Source organism: Mesoplodon mirus, assembly GCF_964341445.2.
Source record: "Mesoplodon mirus genome assembly, chromosome: 7".
Lineage (NCBI taxonomy): Eukaryota > Metazoa > Chordata > Mammalia > Artiodactyla > Ziphiidae > Mesoplodon > Mesoplodon mirus.
This window is the reverse complement of record NC_138983.1, coordinates 35,068,518-35,085,177: the sequence shown is the minus strand read 5'-3', so window position 1 is coordinate 35,085,177 and position 16,660 is coordinate 35,068,518. Positions and strand designations below refer to the sequence as shown.

At 34.3% G+C, this 16,660-nt stretch overlaps 1 protein-coding gene across 9 annotated transcripts in view; it reads left to right on the top strand.

Annotated features, from left to right (window-relative positions):
- The window catches only part of ANO5 (anoctamin 5), a 102,099-nt gene extending 86,700 nt beyond the window's left edge, over positions 1-15,399 (top strand). For all 9 annotated transcript variants that reach the window (XM_082629103.1, XM_082629102.1, XM_082629098.1 and 6 more), the window contains 5 exons: positions 4,441-4,571; positions 7,617-7,822; positions 9,465-9,643; positions 11,012-11,117; positions 13,828-15,399. In XM_082629103.1, coding sequence (XP_082485229.1) covers positions 4,441-4,571; positions 7,617-7,822; positions 9,465-9,643; positions 11,012-11,117; positions 13,828-14,049 — 844 coding nt within the window. In that variant the 3' untranslated portion in view covers positions 14,050-15,399. The remainder of the gene's footprint in view (positions 1-4,440; positions 4,572-7,616; positions 7,823-9,464; positions 9,644-11,011; positions 11,118-13,827) is intronic.
- Positions 15,400-16,660: the final 1,261 nt, after the last annotated feature.

Below are 16,660 nucleotides of genomic sequence, written 5' to 3'. Positions count from 1 at the left end.
GACTACTGAGCCCACATGCCACAACTACTGAAGTCAGCGTGCCTAGAGCCCATGCTCTGCAACAAGAGAAGCCACCGCAATGGGAAGCCCGCGCACTGCAATGAAGAGTAACCCCTGCTCACTGCAACCAGAGAAAAAGCCCACATGCAGCAACAAAGACCCAACATGGTCAAAAAAAATAAATAGAATAAAATAATAAAGTAAATAAATTTTAAAAAGAGAACAAATGAATTTGAAAAAGAATTAATTATTAAATGTAAAATCATACTTTAAATAGAGAAAAATAGATGGTATCAATTACAGATCAGACACAATTGAAGAATGAATTAGTTAATTGGAAAATAGTACTGAGAAATTCCCACATTGTATGGTGCAACAGAGAGACAATGAGGTTAAAAATATTCAAGTGACAGGAGGCTATATAGTGGCTTCTACATTAATCTGCTAGTAGTTTCAGAAAAAGAAAATTCAGTAAATAGTGGAAGAAAAAATCCTTTGAATAGGTAATTGCTGAAAATTTTCCAGAAATGAAGAAAAACATGAGTTCCAGAAATGAAAATGAATCCTGAGTATGAAGCAAAATAAATAAAATTAAATTCACACCCAGATATGTTATGGTCAATCTACAGAACATCAGAGATAAATAATCTTAAAATCTTTCAGAAGAAAAAGGAATGCCATCTACATTCAATAGATTTCTCACTAATAACATTAGATGCAAAAGTATTTTCAAGATTCCTAGTGAAATAAAATGTTCACCTTAGATTTCTAGAAACATTTTAACTATTACATAAAGTACAGGTGAAATAAAGGCATTTTTAGACATGAAAAAACTAAGAGTTTACATTCATAGACCCTCATTAGAAGAACTACGGAAAAAAGATGGAAGTGTGTAATGCAAGAAACATTGGTTAGTACAGCAATTCGTAGCTCAAAAAAAAAATGTAGTACTTTGGTATAAATCTTTAAAATATATGAGATTTGTATGCTGAAAACTACAAGTCCTGTTGAAAAAAATTACATCTATGCGAGTGGAGAGAAACGTGTTGATGGATTGGTAGACTCAACTTAGTAAAAATGCCAGTTATCCCCCAAATTGATAAATAGATTTGTTATTCCAATCAAAATATCAGTAGGATTTTAGTAGATATAGACAAGTAGATGCTAAAATTTATGTTGAAGGCAAATGAACTATAATAGTCAAAACAAATTTGATAAAGAAGAATAAATTTGGAGGATTACACTATTCAATTTTACGACTTATTATAAAGCCATTTAAATCAACATGGGATTGTTGAAGGGATAGACATATAGGTCAAATGGAACAGAGATTGAAGAAATAAATCCACACAAATATGACCATTTTATTTTTGACAGAGGTGCAGAAATAATTCATTGAAGAAACAACAGTCTTTTCAATAGCTGGTGCTGGAACAACTGGACATCCATATGCAAAATAACAAAACTCCACGAGTTAATTCAAAAATTAACTCAAAATGGATCATAGATGATAAAACCATTTTTTTTTTGAGAAAGCAAGGAAGTGATTACAAAATTCAAGATAAGGGTTACTATGTGGGGATCAAGGGGTTTGTAATTGGAATGGAACACATAGAAGTGCTTCTGCGATTCCTAGCAAAGTTCTCTTTCTTGAACTGGGTGGTCTCTTTTACTTTGTGATTCCACTTACATGCATGCCCATCTTTCTGATATTGTCTTAAAAATCTCAGGTGTTCTTTTCCCTTTTTAGCATTCCTTTTTTCTTTGTATTTTGGTTTTGATATAAGCAGAATATGTGTTCCTTTTAATTCACACATTTGCTGCAGTATTTCATATTGTCTTATTTGTTGTTTTGCCAATTTGGAGGGTGTAAATGATATCTCATTTTGGTCTTATTTTTCATTTCCCTGATTAAGAACATGAATGAGTCTCTTTTGACCATATGTGTTTTCTCTTCAATGAAGTGCTTATTTGTGTTGTTTAATCATTCTTCTACTTGTATGTTTATCTTTTTCTAATTGATTTGTAGAAATACTGTATAACTCTGGTTACTGTGTTTTTGTTTGTTTGCCTTTATGTGTTGCAAATATTTTATCCCAGCACAAGTTTTGTTTTTTTATTTCTTAATAGTACTTTTTTTTTTTTTTTTTTTTTTTTTTTTTTTTTGCGGTACGCGGGCCTCTCACTGCTGTAGCCTCTCCCGTTGCGGAGCACACTCCGGACGCGCAGGCTCAGCGGCCATGGCCTACGGGCCCAGCCGCTCTGCGGCATGTGGGATCCTCCCAGACCAGGGCACGAACCCGTGTCCCCTGCATTGGCAGGCGGACTCTCAACCACTGTGCCACCAGGGAAGCCCCTTAATAGTATCTTTAATCACAGTTTCTCATCTTCAATACTATTGACATTTTGGACCAGATAATTGTTTGGTGTGAGGTGTTGCCCTTTGCGTTGTAAGATGTTTTGCAGCATCCTTGAACTCTACCCACTATATGCCAGTAGCCCACCTTCTCCCCAGTTGTGACAGCCAAAAATGCCTCCAGATACTGCAAAGGTCCCCTTGTGGGCTAAATCACTTCCAGTTGGGAACCACTGCTGTAGATGGACAAAAGTAGATACTTTTAATATAGCAAAAATTTTATCAATCTTTTCTTTTATGGTTTAGCATTTTTAAAGTCTCGTTTAATACACCCTTTCCTACCTTAAGATCAAAAACCTATTCTCATATAATTACATTTAAATATTTTTAGCATTTTAACATTATTGTTGCCTTTCTCTTTTAAATTCTTAATATACATGGAAAAGATTTTTGTGTTTGATATGAAGGTCAAATTTAATTTCTTACACACACACACACACATATATATATACATATATTATATATATATAATATATATCATGTTACCATTTATTGAGAAGTCCCTCTTCCCCACTCTCCATGATCTGCAATACCATTTATGCCAAATGGAAAGTACAAGGCTATTACTAGGCCTCCATTCTGTTCCAGGATTTGTCTATCCCTACACCAATACTACACTCTCTTAATACAGCTTTATAATAACTCTTCATATCTTGTGGGACAGGTTTTAACAACTTATTCCTCATCTATAGAATATCTTGGCTATCCTTTGTCTTTTGTCTTTCTGTGTAAATTTTAGAAACATCTTGTCAGATTTCACATGGGAAAGTATTTTGGTTTTTTGACTGAAATTACATTCCAGTTGTTTCAATAAAACAACTGACATTTTATTATGCCAGGTCTTTTTATTCATGAACATTTAGTTTGGACTTTAATGACTTCAAATGAATATTTAAATGTCGGCATACAGGTCTTATAAATCTTTGGTCAAATCCATTTCTAAGTACTTTTCTTTTTAATTGTTATTGTAAATGGTATCTTTCTAAAAATTATATTTTCTACCCTGTTTTGTGGGTATATAGGAATGCAATATATTGATAAACTCTATTATTATTTCTAATAATTTTTGTCTAACTTCATTTGGGTTTGCTATGCAGATAATCCATTCACATTACTGTTAGTAATCATAGATGTCTCCTCTATTTCCAATTCTTTTGCCTTTTTCTTTTTCATTTTATTGTGCTGGCTAAGATCTCCAATAAAGTCTTGAATGTGATCATACACACCCTTATTTTGTTCTTGATTGTAAAGGGAATGCTTCTAACTTTTTCCTATTAAGAGTGATGTTAACCCCAGGATTTTGGTAGATGCTTTTGGTCAGATTGAGGTAATTTTCTTCTTTTCCTACTTTTCAGTCATAAATAGGTTTTAGTAGGTGATTGAAATATATCAAATGCATTTTTCTTCATCAATCAACATGATTTTATATTTTTCTCCTTAAATTTGTTAATATGGTCTCTTACATTGATTGTGTTTCTGATAAAAATAATCTTTTTGTTCCTTAAGTAATCCAATATTATCATGATATATTTTATATAGTATAGAATTTAGTTAGGTAATATTTTATTTAGGATTATTGCATTTATTTTCATGTGTTAGATAACCTCTTCATTCCCTAGTCATATATTTTCTATTGTAACCCACTTCTCATTTCCCCAAGTGGCCTTCTGAGTATCATGACAACATAAAGTTTAGTGAATTAAATAGATAAAAACCATCCTGTAGTGATCCTCTCCTCCATGTGCTCTTTAATAGAACTGTCTCTGAGTAAATACATTTCCCTGCAGAGGGTCAGGGTTGTCTTACTTTCTCAATCACCCAAGTAAAGATCTTTTGCCTCATCAAGTACTGTGAACAGAACACAAGGTTCTGACTTGGACTTTAGCTGTAGTCTTACCTCTACATGTTCTGTGATCTAAACTTACTTACCCTCCCTCACCGTCATTTTTTTGATCTAAGACTGATTCTCTGACCCCTTTCTTTTAAACCCTATTTCATGTATTTACTTTTGTCACTTCCAACAGCTTGGCTCTGAATTGGTGGAGACGCCGAAAAGCTCGAACAAACTCTGAAAAGCTATACAGTCGATGGGAGCAGGACCATGACCTTGAAACTTTTGGTTCTCTTGGGCTATTCTATGAGTACTTGGAAACAGGTAATTTTCAACCACTGCCTTGAAACATGGAATAGGCTGAGTAAAATAAGTATTTTTCAGCTCTTAATATTTCTTCCTACCTTGCACTTAGTAGGTGTTCAGTAAATCATTGGCTAGTGGATGAAAAGATAGATGGATGGGTATGGAAAAGATTGGTTCAATATTTCTATTTCCCACCGAATAGAATGCAGAATGAAATTAATTTCAAAACACCAATCTCAGAGATATTTTGCCTATCAATTTAATGTTAATACTGTTGAACCAAATAAAATAAGGATCACTATTTTTTGTAGAAACAATCAAAATATTTATTGACAGATGACTGGATAAAAAGTGTGGTATACATATACATACAATGGATTTTTATTTTATTCAGCCTTAACAAAAACCAAATCCTGCTCTACGTGACAACATGGATGAACCTTGAGGACACTATGCTAAACCAAATAAGCCAGTCAACTGTGTGATTCCACTCCTACTCACATGAAGTACTTAAAATAGTCAAACACATAGAAGCAGAGATAGAATGGAGGTTGCCAGGGGCTGGGGGGGAGGGGGAAATGGAAACCTTCCCCCCCTTCAAATAACACTTAACAAGGGCAGATTTGTTTTAACCTAAAACAGGAGAAATGAGTGCCAGTTACAAACATTCATACAAATCTCCAATATCAATTCTTGAGAAAGATCTTAATTTAATACCATGTCCAACTAGATTATTTGGCTTAGGTTTTTGTTTTGTTTTGTTTTGTGGCAGAGTCCTAACCACTGGGCCACCAGGGAATTCCCCTTGGCTTAGTTTTATAAGGCAGAACACTGTCTCTCCTTCCATGTCCACAGGAGAAAGGGAATGTTGCCATATATTTTCTGAGTCTCTTTTTGTTAACTATGAAGACTTGCATTTTGTAAGGCTAATCTCTGGAATTCTGTTATCAGTAAGGATCAGTTTTTAATACCTGTCTCAAATTCATTTAAGTAGCTTTCTCCTTTCATTTGCCTCATGACTGCTCATAGAAAGAATACGTTGAAGAACATTTACAGAGTCTGACATACATTTAGTGTATGTCCCTTGTTTCAAGCTGAAAAGAAGAAGGCAAAAAGCAGTTATGCAAGGGAAACCCAAATTGAATGCAAGAAATGCATAAAATATTCTAAGGATTGAAAAGAGAAGAGACCTTGAGATGAAATTTTAGGAGAGATAATAATGGGGACTGCTTGTGGAGTCTATCCAGGGTGTTTCCTCTCAAATGTCCTTCTCTGCTTCTTTGGTGGAATTAAAGAGGACTGTTTTCCCAACTTATTTTCATGGCCCATAAAAGTCATGGTAGAATAATGGAGATGACCTGAATTTGTTAACGATTCTCCACTGTAACACATACATATGATACCTGGATTAAAATAGGTACATCAGGACAAATAGGAAGAAGTCTCCAGTTATAAAATTAGGTAGTCCTTGCTTTATGGAGTGATAAGGCTGTAATTTTTAATTAATTGCTTATGTTTCAAGTGAATTTGTACATAAATGTTTCAGAGATTATAACTGAAATTAAAAGATGAAATCAGGGTTTCATAACAAGATTAACTACCATTTACTGAGACACCACTAAGAGTTAATTTATTCTGGATATTTTACATACATTATCTCTAATCTTGAAACATTCTACAGAAATAGTCATTTTATCTTAGAGGGTACTGAGACTTGGATAGATTAAGTAATTTGCCATGGGTCACAGAGATTATAGGTAAAGATCTGGGATTTGAACCTAGAAATTCAAGCTGTTTCTACATAATACTTTGTCTTAACTTTCTATTTCTTGGTTCAGTAGATAAGTCAGGAAGTAGGCAGTTTGTTCCCTTGGTTTAGTAGATGACAAGACTGATTCTAATGAGAAATCTTATGAGAAGAGCTGAAATCCAGAAACACTCAAGATCTAACTAAAAATAGAGGACTAGTGGAAGATCCTTTTTTTTTCTTTTTTCCTTCAATGGAAAGCCATTTTTTGTATCCTTATTATTTTTTCTTCACTCTTGTGGGAGGCCCAGTTTGCCAGCTTCATGGATTCTTTCACCCCACTGATGGAAACAAAAGAAGAAAAAGAGAGAGAGAGAGAAGCCAGCTTACACAGGTGTTAAGCTTCAGTGAGGAAAGAGAGTAAAACTTATTTAGAAAGATGTCAAGTTAGTACAGAGGATCAGGACCTTAACAAATACCTCATTCCAGGATATTTATATTTCCTTTGACCACATATATTTCTGATGCTTTATATGATTCATTTCCGAATTTGGTGTCAGATATCTTGTTTGTTCTACCTTTTCCTCTGTTAACATCTTCAAATCTTAAATAATGCATTCGTTCATAAGGCCTACAGTTGAGTGTTTTTATATACCCCAAACATACAAATGAGTCAGTCATTATCCCTGATCTTAAAAAGTACATAGATTAGGGGCTTCCCTGGTGGCACAGTGGTTGAGAGTTCGTCTGCCGATGCAGGGGACATGGGTTCATGCCCCGGTCCAGGAGGATCCCACATGCTGCAGAGCGGCTGGGCCCGTGAGCCATGACCGCTAAGCCTGCACTTCCGGAGCCTATGCTCCACAACAGGAGAGGCCACAACAGTGAGAGGCCCGCATACCGCAAAAAAAAAAAAAAAAAAAGTACATAGATTAGCAAAATAGAAAACTTGATTACCCCACTGATGTGCCAATACCCATGTAAATGCTGGAGTAGCATAGACCTAAACATAGACCATAGTAAAAGACTGCGTTTTATGAATAATAATAATATCTTATCTAACAAGAATAAATGCTTTCTTCAGACAAGCAGGTCTCAAAAGAAACAGCAGGGTTGGAGCTGAGCTGTGCATGACCAGCTCAACAAATAAGTCACTGTGCTTCCTATAGGGAAGAGGACGTGGACAGCTGGAAAGAGGCCTGGAGTGTTTTGCTGATGTAGATCCCTCCAAAATGAGGGAAGTAGCAGGAGTTAGAGTGTTCCCCGTTTTCCCCTCCACAATAATGAGTTTGTGAATTTTTCTTTTATCCCTGCAGTTATCCAGTTTGGATTTGTTACATTATTTGTGGCCTCTTTTCCTTTGGCTCCTCTTCTTGCTCTCTTGAATAATATAATAGAGATTCGAGTGGATGCCTGGAAGCTTACTACTCAGTACAGGAGACCTGTAGCTGCTAAGGCTCATAGCATAGGTGTTTGGCAAGATATTCTTTATGGAATGGCTGTCCTTTCTGTTGCAACTAATGTAAGTAGAGCTATTTCAGTGGAATAACTGTACTTTTTTTCTTTTCTTGAGGATGGGGAGATGTGAATGATGTTTAACTCAATCTTTATTTACATTGATTTCATCATGGTCCATAAAGGTAAAACATCCCTAAACTTTTATGTGCTAAACAACATAGTCAACTCTATGACATGCAAACTCTTAGATATACAAGGAAAATTGTAAAAACATGCTTATTAAAATACCATGATATAGTTTCATAGCATGTGACAAAGTAGACAGAAAATAAGTAATGGTATAAAGGATTTAATAATAGAATTAAAGCTTGATTATACATAAAGTTGTGTACTACAAACAGAATACACAACATTTACCTGTCATTTTTATGGAGCACTTATTAAAAATGATAATAAAACTGAATTCCCGAAAGCAGAAATTTTACAATGAATATTCATCTACAATAATGGTATAAAAAATGAAGTTAATAATAAGATAGCCAAAAAAGAAAATTTAACCACTTACATTCACGCTTCCAAGGAAGCTTATTGTACAAAGATGAAATAAAATTGAAGTTATAAGGAAAGCTTAATTAAAATGAAAACCTATCAAAATTTTCCTAGCTGATTTTAGGAATCAGCCAGGACCATATTTATAAAAATGATATACCAATAAATGCTTTTATTATTGAAAAAGAAGAAGGAAACCATGAGCTGAACATGTAACTTACGAAACTAAGAAAAAATGTAAAACTAATCAGTAAAAAGTAGTAATAAAGAATTAATGAAGATATAAACAGAAATAAATTAGAAAACAAACAAAAAGCAATATAATTGCTAAATAAGTCGAGTTGGTTCATTGAAAAGATAAACAAAACTGAAAATCTCAAACAAAAAAAGAATTACAGGGTACAAGTGAGAAAATTATAAGAATGTTATGTATGCGTTTATTCTAATAATTTTTAAAATCTATTTGAAATTGTGACTTTTTTAGAAATAAAACTGCTAAAATATATTCAGTAAGTGATAATAAAACATGAAATGGACCAGTAACTATAGAAGCAATATTAAAAGATTTTAAAAATCTACCACTAAAAATGTAGATGGCAGAGCCAAATGGTTTTAAATTGACTTATCTTACCTAAAGGAAACATGACATTTATAGTATTCCAGAGCTTAGGAAAGGATGGGAAAATACCATTCCTGTGGCATCAAATACTGAAATTAATTGCACTGAACTGTGGGAAATATATCCGTACGGTCTTCTATTTCTTCATTCTCCATTCCCTACACACACACACACACACACACACACACGCACACACACGTCCAGGCCAGTAAATTTGGTTAAGAAATGTAAGAAATAGCAAGCCATGATGGAAGGAAATAGACACAGGCATGGTGTTTTTGGAGACAGATACATTTAGGTTAAATTTTCAATGTAGCACTTTCTAGCTATGAAATCTTGGAATACTGATTATACACTGTAAATGAGCTATTTTATGTTCTAGGTCCTTCTAGGTCAAAGACTCATATATTAACTTGATTAATAATAGCATTTTAATCATTTTGCATCCATAAGGCATATGGACCTGAAAGATATACAAATCAGACATTTGTAAAACTGCATTGTTAGCTCACGATCTCCCTCTTGTTTTGTCCTTTAGGCTTTTATTGTTGCATTTACATCGGACATGATTCCCCGTTTAGTTTACTACTATGCCTACTCAAAAAATGCCATTCAGCCTATGAAAGGGTATGTCAATAACAGCCTGTCAATATTCCTGATAGCCGATTTTCCAAACCACACTGTACCTTCGGAAAAACGAGACTTCACCACTTGCAGGTTTTCTCTTTTTTTCATTTTGCTTTTTAAATGTATTTCTTAAGTTCTCCATTTCCTTCATGGCTTACAAAAAAAAATTTACTTGGGGCAGTAAAAATCCTGGATAAAGTGCATGAATTCTAGAATTCACACATTGTATGGTTCTGATTTGAAAAAGTAGTGTGCCCAAAAGTAAGATAATATTATGGGTAAAGATAATGTCAATTTTGAATTGTTTCTTATTTTCTAAGTTTATTGGAAAAATTTTCTTCAACAAATACCTCCTTGGTCCCAAGTTATAATATCTATAATCATACAGCATGGTCATATTTTACATGCATTTAACCTATTTGAATTTAACTATGTGTCCTCAAAAAGAGGCAGAGTAAGGAAGAGAGAAATAACAATATGATTAGTTCACCAGCCATCCCATTTAAAAGGTTTCTTCATGTAGGGAGTGTGAACTTGGATTTGTAAACCTGCTGCTTTCACACTCAGTGTCTCACATACTGTGAGGATATTTTTACTCTAGGATTTAAAAATTATATATATTTATTTATGTATGTGTGTGTGTATATATATATATATATATATATATATATATATATATATATGGTACATCAAGTCTTTTAAACTTAAACCTTAAACCAACTGCTTCATCTGGGATTCCAACAACAACAAAAAAAAACAGCAAAATGTTGCAATACAGGTAGACAAAAGCATTGTCATATTCTATATTTATATAGAGAGGGATCATAACATGGGCAACTGTCAGATTTCTTGATGTCATCACTTCCTACCTGAACTAAATCTTTGAACATTAATATCTAGACACTTGCAGAAAAAAATGAACTCACAAATTGAACACCAAGAAAGCCCCAGAAGGATAATAGGGAAAATGAAAACAATGCAGTGTCATTTAAGCCGAGAAAATAGAGTTTCAAGAAAATAGGAATGGTCAACAATGTCAAGTTCTGTTCTTCACAGGACAAATAAGATCTGGATTAAAATGTTCCTTCAGTTTAATGATAGGAGACAGTTGGTGTCAGTGGAGTGATGATAGAACTAAGTGTGTTAAGGAGTAGGAAGAGAGGGAATGGAATGGAAAGAGCAAATTTTGCTATAACTCTCTAGAGAAATTTGTCTCTGAAGGACAGGAGAGCAGTTTCACTTGTGTCTCCTGCTACATATATACTATACAAAAGTAACATGGCTATTCTTTTTATCTGTATAGGAAAGATAAGTGTTTCATAATAACAATTATTTTCCTTTGACTTGACTTTTGTTGTCAACTGAAAGGGTCTCTTACAAGAAATAATATGAATTTATACTAGGTCTCTTTGTTTGAAGTTATAGCTTATATTTTGCATTTACTTCCATTTTTTTCAGGTACAGAGATTACAGAAATCCTCCTGATCATGAGGAGAAATATTTCCATAGTATGCAGTACTGGCACGTCCTTGCTGCTAAGATGACCTTCATCATAATTATGGAGGTGAGCCTTTATTAACTTTCATGACAGTTAGTGTCTTTTCTCCCTTTAGGCATATATTTCTAAGCGTATTTGTTCTGCAGAAAATTAGCATTATCTCAATAGACTATTTTGAAGGAAGTACTTGTTGTCATAAAAAGTAAGTTAGGAATATTTTAAGTACAGTGGATTGCCTATTACTCACTTACTCTTGTTGCAGATACCAAGGTAACAGAAAAGAAAAAATAAGACCTCTTTCTTTGAGGTCAGTCAGAGGGCAGAGGACCCACTTATTTTACTGAATACCTATTATTAATAAATAGTGGTTCCAGAGGCTATAATAATAACTTTGTAAGTTCGGCTTTATTATTCACCCTTGACAAATGAATCCAACAGTCAGCAAAATTAGTTAGTTGGTTTAAAGATAGATAATTGGCTAATATTAGAGCTGGGTTTCAATGCCAGATGTCTCACTGCCAAGCCTCTACCCTGTCCACTATATTATGTTTCCTACCTTGTGTAATATCTAGGGTAATTATGAATATAAGACATGCAATACAAAAGAACCAATACAGAAGGGGTATTTGACTAAGTTACAAATTGAGTGCTACAAATCATAAAACATGAAGGCCAATAAGGGGGAGATAAATAAATGTTAGGCATTTTTTCACTCGACAGTAAAGGCCAATAATAGACTAGATAAGTCTAATGCAAGAAAACACAAATTCCTATCAGTTTTTAATTTGTTTTATTTTTATCAAGGTTACACATGTAAGTAATTTAAATCCTCACCCCTCTCCGTTCCTTATGAATTTATCACTTTCATTCCCACATTTTCCATCAGCGGTTTAGATCACCTTTCAGCCTGGTAAATTACAAAAGGAATTCTTTGGAATTTTTGTTCCTGTTTTTTTTTTTTTTTGTCATCCCAGGCTCCGACTCACCATCATTCTGGGACTTCTCTTATACTGAATGCTATATTTTCTTCAATCTATTTTTCTCCCATTCTTGAATTACTAGCTTATGTTGATAAAGCACATCTTTCATTAATTTTCTGAGGAAAATAATGGACAATTTTTGAGAACTTGAATATTAAAATTTCTTCTTTTTCCGCATAGATAATTAATTGGTATAGAATTTGATTAAAAGTCATTTTACCTGAAAATTTTTGAACCAACTTTTTTTAGGTATTCCTGAAATTTTCCAAGACATTGCTCTATTTTCTGTCAGCTTCTAGTGTTGCTATGAAGTACAATACCATTCTAATTTCCCATTCTTTATGACTTTTTTATGTATCAATAAGCTTTGAGGATTCTCTCACTAGTCCTTCTTTTATGAAACTTCACAAGACAGTTATGTGATGTTGGACTATAAATATTAATTGTTCTGGACACTCACTAAGCCCCTTTGACCTGCAAATGTAATTACCCTTTAAGTTGAGAAAATTTGCTTGTACTATTTCTTTGATAATTTCCTTCTTTTCTCTGTTCTATCTTTCTGGGACTTCTGTTATTCAGATGTTACAACTGTTTTGAAATTCTATTATATTTATCACTTATTTTCTCTCCTATAAATAGTCAGATTCATATCTTTGTCTTTTTATTCTACTATTCTCTTGCTCTCATCATTATCTAGGTATCCTCTTAGTTCCTATTTGTGTGCTTCAGCCTTACCCTTTCATGTTAGAGACTTTCTTATGTATTTGGTTGTTCTTGGCAATCTGCTCATATTTAACAGTGAAGCAATGAAAGCCGATTATAAGCTTTGTGTGCATACAGGAAGAACGTCGCTTGGGTGGGCTTCACTGTAGAGTGATAAAGGGGCCTTTTCATTCGAGACCTACAACATTTTGGTATCTATAATTCTAACTTCTCTGATTAGTTATTTTTCCCAGAGAGAAAATCCTCCAACCTCCTGTTTGTTGAGCTATTTCATGACTGTGTTGAGAGCCAAGAAAGGCAGGAGGGACTAGAGATCTCATGGTTCAGAATGCTGAATTGCATTGAGTTGCGCTGTTTTCAGTATGGTGCCACACCTCCATCTTTCACCATCTCTGCTACCTGTGAGTTCACAGCTCTCTGTCTTAATTTCTGCAGAAAATATAATTTCTGCAGAAAATAAGGTACTCAGTTGCTGCCAGGGAGGGGTTGGAGAGAAGTAGTTCCTGAACATGGTGGAGAGAGAGGCTCTGAAAATTCATCTGTCCCTTATACAAATTTTTAAATAAGCCTCTTATTTTTAACTCCATCCACACTCCACCTTCAAAGCCCTTAGTACCTTCTTTTCTGAACTTTTCTGACCTTTTCTGAAACAAAATTGGCTTTTGTCTTGATTTCTACCATCACTGTATCAACAACTGCAAATTTAAGTGCCAGCTTTCTTCACTCTCTCGAGTCTGTTATCACTGTTTCCTCCCTTTTTTGTGTCTTTGTGAACAATACAATTTTTAAATTTCTTTATAAATATTTTATTAGGTTTTCAGGAGGAAGCATAGGTGAAGAGTATATTCAATAACCACGTTCAACTGGAATCTCTGTAATCACATATTTTAGTATATATTTGTTTGCTTAATGTTGGTCTTTGTAGGAAAGTTCCAGGACAGGGACTATATCTCTTTGCTTTTCCTTCTAGCTACTGTATCGAGCAGTTTGTTGAACGAATGAAACAATTTGTACGAACATCTGAACATTTGACAACTCTAGCAGTGTGTCTGATTTTCTTTTGTTTCCTCTAGCATGTTGTGTTTCTAATCAAATTTTTGTTGGCGTGGATGATCCCTGATGTTCCAAAAGATGTTGTGGAAAGAATCAAGCGAGAAAAGTTAATGACTGTCAAGATTCTCCATGACTTTGAGCTTAACAAACTAAAAGAGAACTTGAGAATGAATTCTAGTGATTTTGCCAAGCATCTCATTATTCAGGAAAACAAAGTACATCTGGCTAAATCAGCAACCTAATCAACATAACAAGTAAGCAGCTGGTTACCTGTCTGACTTCACGGTTTTCCCTGGGTTTGGGGCCAGAAACCAGAAGCCGTGTGTCAATTTTACCCTTTCTTCTTTTTTGCTTAACTCAAAGTTTTTGTACACTCATATAGAGGCCAACTTAGTGGAGGCTGGAAGAATACCACTTGTCTGCTTCATTGGCTGGGCCCTCCCCAGATATTGTTTTCTGGGGTTCTATAAATGATTGTTAAATGGACGTGTGAAATCAGAATATTGGAAGATCATGGGATGTTGCAGTTTAGAATTAAACACTGCACTTGAGCTGTCCCATCACCTTCCAGTGCAGCTGCACATTTTCATGGTCTTCATTCTGTTGTGTTGTGTTATATCTCTGTCCCATCAAGAAAAGTATTGGGACAAAAAGGAAAGAAGTGAAGAGGTCTACTGAGCCATATATGTATCCTGCCATTTTAGACTATGCAGATGAAAAACCAATACCAGATGAGATAAGAAAACTTACATATTAAAAATATTGGGTAAATATCATGGCAGGGGTTTGTTCCCAAAATCATCCTGAATAAGGTAAACTTCCATCAGAATTCCAGATAGTCCTTCCAGGTAAATACAAAATTGATTTTTCAAGAGACTGAACATTTGGGTTTCAGCAAAAGACTAACAACTAATTTCTTTAAATATAACATTTCAGAAACAGTAGTTTTAAGACTGGATTGTCTTATCTGGGAAACAGCATTAAGAAGGTATTAGATTGTTTCAGGTCTTTAAGTAAATGAAAGATATAGAGAAGTGAGTGTGTCTTCTTAGTAGTTAATAAATGCAAGATAGTGTATATCAATTAATTTATTGACTTCAATCTAAAACATCATTGAATTATTTTTAAAAATAATTTTTCTTCCACAACACCTATTTTGCATCATGAAGCCTGTTTGAGCATTAACTATTTGTATAAGTTAGGTGCAAGTTGTTTATGAAATTCTATCTTGTTTAAAGCAGTCTCAAGTCTTCTAATGAGTTTACAGTTTTTTCTAATGATGCACTGCTGTACAATGCTCAGTGCCTTGCTCCTATGCCTTTGCCCCACAAGATGTGGTTGTACTGTTGATTAGATGTGATGTAACATCTCAGGTGTGAGCTTCTTTTAGAGAAATTGTTAGTTTAACATCAATCACAGAGTTTAACACCAAATGTGGATCAACCAAGTAAGAATGAGGTGATGGATTTGATAGCTAAGTAAAAAAAATATATTCGTTGAATTATTTCTCTCATACTTAAGCCTATGGCACATGTACCCCAATTCTTTTTCTTCTTTCCCTTAAAAAATACTTAATATATATTTTAAACACTATAGAGAGATGTAGTTTAATTTTATAACATTTGAATCTCTAGTTTCAAATTACACTTCATTTTCAAAAGAATAGTGTTTTTTAATTGCACAAAAAAGAAGAAACTTTATTACAAGATTTTTTAAAAAGTAGTGTTTCATTATTTGATCCTAATACGATTTTATAGAATTGACAGTATTAAGTGTATGGCAGGTAGTATTAATTAATGATCAATATTAAGCATTTAGAACTGAGGATTATGAATTTATAAAACCATGAGACAGTTACCCAGTATTGGCAGTAATTTATCATCCACTGGGTAGATTTTTTTTTTTTTTTTTTTTTTTTTTTTTTTTTTTTTTTGTGGTACGCGGGCCTCTCACTGCTGCAGCCTCTCCCGTTGCAAAGCACAGGCTCCGGACGCGCAGGCCCAGCAGCCATGGCTCACGGGCCCAGCTGCTCTGCGGCATGTGGGATCCTCCCGGACCGGGGCACGAACCTGTGTCCCCTGCATCGGCAGGCGAACTCTTAACCACTGCGCCACCAGGGAAGCCCCGCTGGGTAGAGTTTATGAACACTTTTGCATAATTTGAAATGATCTCATTATTGAAGAGTGATTTCACATGTGGAGGAGATTATTTTCTTGAGAGAACCAGTTAGTGTTACTATGAAATTAGCCACAGATGCAGTATTTTTGCTTGTCAAAGCAAACTCTGTTACTATGATGTTGTACAGCTCATACTCCTTCCTTCCTGGGAGCTAATAAAAATAAGGAAGAGCATGGAAATCGGTTTCTCAGATATAAGGTTTAACTTTTATGGCTTAACAGTGTTTATAGAGCTAGACTGTAAGATAAATAAAGACAAGTTTAATTCACATGGTTATCTGTACACTGCAATCTTAAAACAAAACAATTCAAGTGTCGGGTTTCTAGGATGTATGGAGAAACTAACAAGGGAAGAAATAGTTTTTAAGATAAGTAAATAGTTCCTATGATAGGTAGATATTTTCCTTTTAAAATGTTGACAAATACTTTATATTCACATTTCAATTTTCTGCCAAGAAGTTTCTCACATCTTAAAAGGAAATACAAGTATCTCTCACTTTCCTAAAAGCTTGATGAACAAAATCCGAAAGCCAAATCTCTTCAGATAGATTTTGTCTTGTCTAGTTAAACCCATTAGTTATTGTAAGAGGGCTGAGTTGAGCACCTGACTACCAGATGTAAGTTGGTATTTATCAGCATGGCAGATGTTTTTATAATTCAATCAAATCCATAGTTT